At 35.0% G+C, this 9913-nt stretch overlaps 1 protein-coding gene across 2 annotated transcripts in view; it reads right to left on the reverse strand.

The window, feature by feature from the left end:
• Window positions 1-1346: 1346 nt before the first annotated feature.
• The window catches only part of LOC105043308 (uncharacterized), a 17134-nt gene continuing 8567 nt past the window's right edge, over window positions 1347-9913 (reverse strand). The window contains exons 3-8 of one of the 2 annotated variants that reach the window (XM_010920833.4): window positions 9636-9707; window positions 9408-9491; window positions 7505-7539; window positions 7254-7339; window positions 2980-3045; window positions 1347-1645 (exon numbers count right to left, since the gene is read on the reverse strand). In XM_010920833.4, the coding sequence (XP_010919135.1) occupies window positions 1611-1645; window positions 2980-3045; window positions 7254-7339; window positions 7505-7539; window positions 9408-9491; window positions 9636-9707 (378 nt within the window). In that variant the 3' untranslated portion in view covers window positions 1347-1610. Of the gene's footprint in view, window positions 1646-2979; window positions 3046-7253; window positions 7340-7504; window positions 7540-9407; window positions 9492-9635; window positions 9717-9913 lie in introns of both variants that reach the window. The other variant, XM_010920825.4, reaches the window with a different exon arrangement.

Genomic DNA, 9913 nt, shown 5'->3' on the forward strand with positions numbered 1-9913 from the left:
TAACAACATGATGATAATATTATATAATATTTTAAAAATATTAAAATATTATATTTTATTATAGCTTTAGATAAGGTGGGATGACTATGTTCACCTTATAACAATATGATATATCTTATACATCTTACAAAAATATATTCGATAAAAATTTTTAAAATAAAATATAATAAAATTATAAATTCTCATTGTTATATAATGTTCAAACTTATAACTATATCCATTCTGTACAAATGTACAAATTATTTATTTAATATCAAATTTAAATATTTTTTTTATAAGTATATTATTATATATTAGAAGAAACATGAATTGTTACGATATGTCTATTTTTTAGATAAAATAATTTTAATCTATCATTTAATAAAAAAATTATTTTATTTATTTAAATTAATAAATAAAATATATTCGTTATTTTAATTGTGCATGTTAATTTTTTTCATTAAAATAAAAAAAAATTAACAAACTAACAAAGGTATCAAAAAATTTTAATTTAAATTTTTTTGTATGTACCCTTTCAAACATTCAAATTTGCATAAATATCCTCATAAAATTATTATTTACATATATACCCTTATAAATTTTTTTTTACATATTTACCGATAAAAATATTTTATATATTTTAATTTTAAGTCATTAATTTTTAATGATGTTAGAAAATATAGATGTAAATATGAAAAAATATTTTATGAAGATATACATGCAGACATCAATTTTAAAAAATTATTCATATAAATTAATTATATTTAAGAAGATATATACATAAAAAAAAAAAAAAATCATGAAGCAGATTTGCAGAGATGAATTGATCCCATAAAGTATTAAACGAGATACCTCAAATGATCTGAAATATGCCAGGTTTCACCATATCGATCTGCACCCTCATTATCATGCAAATAAATTTACATTAAGGCACCATCCGCCAGTGCCCATCTAAGTCGCATGATACCCATTAGTTGCTCAGCTGTTATCAAGCCAAGCATTCAGGTTACCAACCTTGTTACCACCAACCACTCCAGGGTTTATCAACCACCTCAGTCCCGACTAGCGTTAGCGTGGTGCAAACCAGTGACCTGAATACCAGTCCGACTGAGCGATGATCTCCCATTCCACCACACAAGCAAATTGCATAAACAACCCAAGATGCGCATAATTTGTTACCCCCCACTCAGACAATAATTATAGTTTATAAACCCTCACTAAAACTTGGCCAGCGGATCAAAGATTTGAATATCAAAAGGTAAACAAGCAATTTGGTTTGACTGCAGTTTCCTCGAATCTAACCAGATAAGAACAGCATGCGTTCTAAAATCTGAAAGAGCATCTGACACGTATCCAAGAGCACATAATGACACGACCCACCAATTCAAGTTTATTAATCAATTATATTTAAACATCGCTGTCTACAACTACCCATTCTGCACTACTTCAGTTTCTCCATGTTTTCAATAAATAATAGAATAAAGATGCCCACATGGAAAAATATAGTTATTGAAAGTTAATGGAGCACAGATATGTATTAAATTTGTTGAGATTGACCAATAAATATAGTTCAGATGACTTCAAAAGCAAATTGTTGTGGTGACAAGCATCCTTCTCGGGCAAAGGCATGATCACTTTCGAGCTTCGGCCCTCTTCTGCTCCCTGGCTGGCAGCATAAGATATTGATCAGTTTTGGTATGCGATCTACATAATTGAGGTGCCTTTTCTTTTTATGCATGAATATGCATGCATGCTTGCATACATCGTTAAGCAAGACTAAAATGTAGCAATGATGATTCATGCACATGAGATGCATTGTGGAGATAAAATATCAATGTGAGGGAAATAGCAAAAGTTAGAATTATAGTGGCGTACAGTAGGGAAAACCAAGTCTTGCACAAGGACATGTGACAAAGTAACGGTTAGAATTGGTCAGGTCATAAGCAGTGCTTAGAAGGCCAGCAGGGAGGATATGGGTGGCCTCAGGGGACCGGGGCGGAGGGGGGGGGGATGGGACCGGGGCGGAGGGGGGGGGTTGCCGGCTGTCTAGTACCTAAAGTGCTAGGTGGCTATCCAGGCACCACGTGCCTGGAGGTCAAGACAGTCCAAAAATAACAAATTACAAAGAAAAATAAAAGCAAAGGCCCAAAAAGAAAATTAAAATGTAATAAACAAATATATAGTAAGTCAATGGAAAGACTAGGCGTCATTCAACCAATACTAATTTATAGATCCATTTCATCCTGCATACTTTGATAGGATAAGTGGATAGACAAGACACCCAGGTGGACCATTTAGGGGGGGCAAGGAAGCCATCTTTGACAACATGGCCATGAAAGAACCTGGAACTGCAAGGACGTCTGAAAGAAAACCTGAAACAAAGGACTGCCTGAAGGATCTAGAAAAAGCTGGAGTTCATTGACGATGGTCTTTGAAGAATTAAAGGCCCTTGAAGCCAGTCCTGAGTAGATGAGAAGCAGATTATTGCTGATGATCATAAATCATGATTATAATTTTAGTAAGGATTTTAAAGTTGCAATGTAACAACCTTTATTTTTTCTTTGCAAGGTCAGACTATTTATGCTGTAACCAAGGATCACGTCCCAATCGTAACAGCGTGCCCCTCTGGCACTGAGACCATTGGATGGGATGGAAGCACAATGCCCTGGACACCAGTTCTCTCATGGTCTGAAGATGTCCTGACCATCCAGTAGGTCCTGGTTTGAGACAGACCGGGATGATTTCATCCAACACTTGGGATGGTCTGGCATCCCCGAACACCATTTTTTCAGAAATAAACTTTTTCCTCTTCATCCATTCTCTTAGTTCTTATTTCTGTCCAGCCCAGTCCATCCCAACCCATCCCAATACCGTACCAACTAGCGCTAGACCAAGACAATTACCAGTATTAGGATTTTAATTCTTGGTTTCAACCAAACAAAAACCACATTGCTGAATTGCATTGCAATAAGGCTATTGATGGAACAAAGAACATCATACCAGCTTTTTCCTCTTCTCGCTTCTTTGCAGCTTCGGCTCTTTGTTGTCGTACTAAGGCTAGACGCTCTGCAAAAGATCAAACTTGATCAGAGCCTCATGATGTATTGAACCATATGTCAAATAATCTAGTTACTTAAAAGGAGAAACTAGCATTGCTTGCATAAAACTACGAATCTTTAAACTGCAAGATTGTGCTGAGGGTGCTCTGGATAGATTGCACACTTTACAGTTTACCCAATGCACACTCACGCTGTCATGCAGATCCATAAATGTATTCTGCATGAGAGCAAATATGCATGGTGCACCTTAGAACTATTTTAGTCATAACTAGCATAATAGGTTAACAGTGCCAGAATGCAAGCCATGACATCTATAACATGATTCATGCAATGCATCGTTAATACTATTTTTGCCATAACTAGTATCATAGTTTAACGGTGCCAGGATGCTAGTCATGACATCTATAACATGATTCATGCAACTGATCATAATCTACAAATTACATGATGCTTGAAAACCAAGATGTATTAAGGCTCAGCATAAAGTGGTCACAAATAATGCTAGGCTACAGGACAGCGTAACAAATGGTAATCATTTCTCTCATTAGTTCAAAATAACATAACCATCTGAAGTACTCTGAAATCCCTTGCCTTTTTCCCCGCAAGTAAAATGCAAAAAACTAACAGTAGATCAACACCAGAGTTTGCAAATCAAGATCCTGTTATGACTTATGACAACACAAAGACATCAAAACAAGTTTCAAGAAGGATTATGTAGTAAATCCAAATCTCAAGTAATTTAATGCAGTAAATCCACCCCAATATTGATTTTATCCAATAAGCAGATATCTACCTGAAGTTGTTGGCAGATTGCCAAAACTAAAGCTACAATGATGCTTCCTCATAAACTGTAACTGGACTACATTCCAATTCCTCCTAATACTTGACAATTACATTCTTTCTTCATATCTAAAACATAAAGATTTTAGAGACAAACCAAGAAACCAATCCTCATTTCCTCCATTGAATCCTTCTTTCTTTTCTATTTTGCTATTGGGTGTCAACTGCAAGGCTAAAGATGGTATTTGGTGGAATAAAGCTTTCAACTCTGTATACACTCTCTCATCAGCTGCCAAGAGAAGCCAACCTCCAATCCCATCTGTGTAGCAGTTCAATACCCTACATTTGCCAACTAACCTGCTTCTCATTCACTTTCTCAAAGCAAGCAAAAAACCTGAAATTTAACAAGTTTTTGCACTAACAGGTACTTCCTGGAAGGGTCTGGTCATACCCCTCTTCCTAGCAACCGGAGGTTTTGGGTTCGGATCTTGGGTAGTACAACACAAAGTGTTGGGACTTAGGTAAGTGTGGTGCAGCTGGGCCTCCTCCCTTTCAAAAACTCATATATCCATCCCTGCCACCAATTCCCGTAGCCTTTTAGAGCCTTTACCATGATACTCGCTAACACAACAACAAAATCTCCTTTCTCAAATATTCACATTTTTAACAAATTGTCACACTACTGCCTACCTCTGTCCAATTCGTCTTAACAAAAGCCAACAAAACCTTCTCATACTAAAAGATAACTCTAGTCCTCCTCAAGGCTAAACATAACAATGAACTCTAGCGTAAGTGCCCGACAGTTTTTGAGCCTGAGCTAGAACATTAACTCAATTTGAAGTCAAGCATATAGTTGATGACCCAAGCAACCCAATGAAAACCAGTCCAGATATTTGTGACAGGGGTACCAACCTAGCGCACCAAAACCCAGTAAGGCTACCAAACTAGACTGGGTTCAACTTAAATTCCTGTCACATCTATAATATATATATAGATAGATAGATAGATAGATATAGAGAGCGAGAGAAAGAGAGAAAGAGAGAGAGAGATAGATGTACGTACATACGCGTGCGCGCGCGCACGCACACACACATATATATACATGCTCAAATTAATACCCATATTTTCTTAATGTATGTTGATACTAATGAAAAACAAATTTCATTAGTGTTGTACCCTGCCAATATCCCACGCGGGTCATTATATTACACTAATGTTTTATAATTTCTATGCCATTTTTATGATCACGATCTTATTTAAAAGTGAAAATACAAACACTAATGGCCCCACTATTCTGTATTTAAATATCCCTTGGATGCAATATTTTTCTATTTCTTATTAGATGCAGGTTTGAGTTGGATCATGATCCGATTATTTTATAATAATATATTATTTTTCTATATCGATAGATATATATTTACTGTTAGAATTTTTTTTTATAGTGATAGTATATCATAATATCAAGTTTCAATTTATTTTAAAAATATTTGGGCCCTTATATATATATTCTATTTTATCCTGTTTCCATTATCTATTCTATTATATCTATTCTACATTCCATTTCAAGAAAAGTTGGAAAAAGAAAAAACTGCACTCCATGCATTGTGCAAGTTATATGCCCGTTATAACCTAAACCCAATAAAGCCCAAACTACCTATTCCAACCCAACTTGTGCTTGAGTTGAAAAGTATGGAATTAGCTTGAGTTTGAGTTTTGCTGTTCAAGCGGATTGTCCTGGTCAGTTAGCATATTGTCTTGGTTAACATGGGTTTAGCCCTTGATCATACCCAAACAGCACAAGCCGCACCCCTAGTTCTTCCACAACTTCAGCATAAAATTTGTGACTTAAAAATGAATGCAAATCCTTACAAACTTATAGCTTCTACTCTCTATGCTCAGACTTTTTAAAATCTATGAAACTAGAAAGTTGCTCCTTAATTCATGGGCTTAATTTCTGTAATCAACATCAGTTGTTTGCTAAGGGCAAGATTCCTTCCCTGTGAGCATGCACAGAAATGTCTCTTCAAGCACATGAGGAACTATTAGCTCTCCAGCAATTATATGATGCACATATCTTTTACAAGCACCACTGCTCATATATATAGGAGGAATCACGGAAGGAGGAGCTTCTGCTTAAAAGCACTCCAGATGCACATTTATAAGTTCTTGAAAAGGTGAATCTATATGTTCGTTCTGTTCATCACAGGATGTGAGTCTTTCTTCTTGAAAAACCTCTAGATGCACATTTTTAAGATCTTGAAAAGGTAAATTTGCGTGTTCGTGCTGTTCATCACATGAATTTACTTGAAAACATAATATAACTAAATACCTATTAGAGATCGAAATATGCATCCTAGGAACTCATAGCATGCCGGAATCATATTGCAGGCTTATGAAAGGTAGCATTTTCATAACCTTTTCAAACTAGTGATTCTTCTTTCTTCATGGAAGCCAAAAATCAGAGCGAGGGGTGAGATCAAACCTAGGTCTCTTATATCTACACGAACAGGCTTTGCCAAAATGAACCAGTTGGCATCCTCGGTAATTTGCTATATATGACAAACAAAAAGGTTTACAGTTCTATTTAGAGCTCCTAGTCAAATATGCAGCGTAAAACATATCCTCAAAACAAAAGCTAAATATAATACACAATTTTTTTATAGAGAAATGAGATGCATCAATTGTTCGTTTCAAAATCTTCTCTCATTTTGTATGATAACCAAGAAGAGCATGACATAATAAATCCAACTACCTAGTTCACTTCTGACCAACCAAGCTGGCCAAGTCAGCTCTTTTTCACCTCTCTAGGAGAGCAAAGTTTAAATCAAACAATCTTTCCTTCCCCATAAATTTTGCCATCCTTGATTTGCTTTCCACTCTACTAGGTCACTGCTTCATGCCATATATGGGTATAGTTACATGCACCAGAACTAACATTCTAGCAGTCTGTAGTCAAAGACTATAGTCGCTGCTATAGATGGAACCTGGAACCTATTTCTAAGAGCTTCAGCCAGTGTTTATGGATCAGTTGGAATCAGTATGTAGCTGAAAACCTACTCCAGCCAAGGCCTCTAAAATGGTAACATCAAGAGTAACTCATTGACTACACCTCACTTGACTTACTGACATGTTCAAGGCTTCCAGTTTTGAACATTGCACAGACTGCTTTTGGAGTAACAAACAATCAGTTAAAATTTTAATTGGCATAGTTGGAATGAAAAATAATATAGACTTCATGCAAGAAAACATTATGAAACAGGCTATATAAAGGGTTGCTGCATTTTACATCCAGGAAGCATGATGCATAAACATTATTTCAGCATTTTCCTAAATAAGTCACTTTTGTCTAACAACAAGTAGAAAAACATGGTATCCTTCAACGTAACCATGAAACACAAAGGAAAACAAAATTTGCCAGGCTTTTCTTAATTTTACCTAAATCTTTTCTAGCTTGTTCTGTTTTTCCTTGCTCCTGCAGCCTCATGTATCGCTCATGAGCTTTTTGTTTCTCTATCTCCTCCCTATAACCATCAAAAATAATTCAATAAAGCAATAAGAAAGAAACAAAACAAAACTCCAGAGCAAAACCACTGCTAGATCCACCAATAAAATAGGCAGATTTGAGTAAAAGATTTCATGAGAGATACGGTCCTAAAGAGAATACACAAGTAGCATGTATAACACACCTTTCACGCCTTGATAGTTCAGTTGTTCTCTCCAACTGCATTTAGTTTGAAATATGAATATACATCAGATTTATATAGAACTGATAAGCAGTACCAAAATTTGCACATCTTTATGTATAGGCAACAATAAAAACAAAGCACCATATTTGAATAGAATTGTAGGTATAGAACTGCAAATAATATTTTGAAAATTTAATTCTGTTCATGTAAGCAACCAGTTTTACAAAAATAAAATAAAATAAAATAATGTCCTAGAATTGAGATAAGGGATCTGATTCAAGCATACCAACCTGCCTGAAATAAACAGCTTTGTATAAGCATTTTCTCCCTTTTTTCTATTATCTAAGAAACAAAATAAAATTATGTTCGTATGTGGAATTCAGAAGAGAGATCTGATACAAACATACCAAGCTTCCCAAATACAAATGGGTTCAGGTAAGCGTTTTCTCCTCTTTTACTGTTATAATAATAGAATTGGGTTTGGACAACATGACAATCCAATTATAAACGGGTCAGATTAAATTTCAGCCCCAAGACTCCATGGTCACCATAGGATGGACAGACCCTAGAAACCCAACCGTAGGCCCCTAAGTTAGTAGTAACAGTTCAGCAGGCAACAAGCTAGTCAATATTTGGCCTGGATGATTAGGAAGATCATGTAGTTAATGAATAAGAAAAATAACAAATACTGGACAGAAAAGGTAAGAGGCAACATTTTCAGCATTCATGATGTTTCTATTTCTACTTTGATCTCACTTTATTTTGACACAAAACTAATATCCCTCATCCCAACCTTTTCCATTTTCATTTTTAGGTATATAACTGACAAATAAAGTTCTCATGGTGTTGGCATCTCAGGTCCATATAAGATCAATGGGTTTGGTATGGATTTGGTTTTTTCAACTTGATTATAAATTATTTGGACATGGGTTAAACATTTTCTAACAAACCCAAACGCAAATAGATCCAACAAAGGTTTTAAGTTCACCAAAACCGATCTATTTCAACACACCTCCCCACCCCACCCCACCCCCCCCCCCACCCCCGCCAAAAAAAAAAAAAAAGGGAATAGTTTCAGCTGAAATAAACCAAAAGTGAACCCCAAATCTTGGGTTTCAGCCAATTACAGCTGAAACTGACCAAAACAAGCTACAAGTTTTTTAAGTAATATTTTGGTATTTACAATCATATTGGGATTACTTCTTCATTTAGTTAAGCAATTTCTTAATTTATTTGTGCACAGGCTATATAATGTTAATTTTTTTATGATTTTTCTTTCTTTCTCTTGAGTTAAAGGAAGAGATGGATAATGAACAAAAACTTTGATGGACCAAGGCCTCCAGAAAGGCCTTTATTCCAACACATTACAAGGAGCACCGTGAACTAAATAAATGGCATTTCAAAGAAATAACTTCTAATATAAAATAAATATAATATTTTATAATTACACATGATTGATTGAATAACCATTGAACCTCAAAAAGAAAAGATAATTAAATATATTGTAACTTTAACTGAAAAATAAAGGAAATATTTTTAATTCATTTGACAGATTAAGATTTGTATATAAGAAAAGTTGATTACTGCTGGTATTTGTTAATATGAGTATATATTGTCACACCTCATCTCAACTAACAGAGGGTAACAAGTGCATATGCAGATTGCTAAGATATAATGCCTTCAAAACATGGAATTTACATTAACTTGCACTTGGTCATTGATTGTTGCTACAAAATTACAACTCTAGAAAACACAATTTTAAAAAAAAAGCCTCGAGAACTTCAGCCAGTGCACAGAGAACACAAAGAAGTAGCCAATGACATCCAAAGAAATGCAAAATATCACATGCCAGAGAAAAGCATTTCATAAAAAATTAAAACATGGAGACAACTGTGCAGCTTACATCAGCTTGTCTAGCTTTCATAGTCTTTGGTTTTACCAAGTTTGGATTCTCTATCTGAATAATGCCCTGGACACCTTTCCTTCCCTGTCAACATTATAAAGCAATGGAAAACAAGTATTATACTACAAATAGGTTAAATATTTCAAATGTAATCACATGATGGATATTCAGCATGGCAGATAAAGCACCACAGTAGCAACAAACACAATGATCAAGAGAGGTTACTACCTCAGTCTCTTCTTCAGAATCCTCTTCAGATTCCTCTTCGATTTCCTCCTCTTTTCCTTGTTCAGCCTCCTCCTGTTGGACCTACAAGAATCAGTTCCTTTTGATGAAAACTAGCCCAAGTGAAACATCAAATAAGAGTATTGAACAAAATACTTGCACTTGAATTGAATGTACAGAATCCAACAACCAGATGATAGAAACGATTTAGCATTTATAACCACTAAATGCAATCTATATAAACAAAGATTCAAAATATACATATATAAATATATGTATAT

This window comes from Elaeis guineensis, chromosome 2 (assembly GCF_000442705.2).
Source record: "Elaeis guineensis isolate ETL-2024a chromosome 2, EG11, whole genome shotgun sequence".
NCBI classification, from domain to species: Eukaryota; Viridiplantae; Streptophyta; class Magnoliopsida; order Arecales; family Arecaceae; genus Elaeis; species Elaeis guineensis.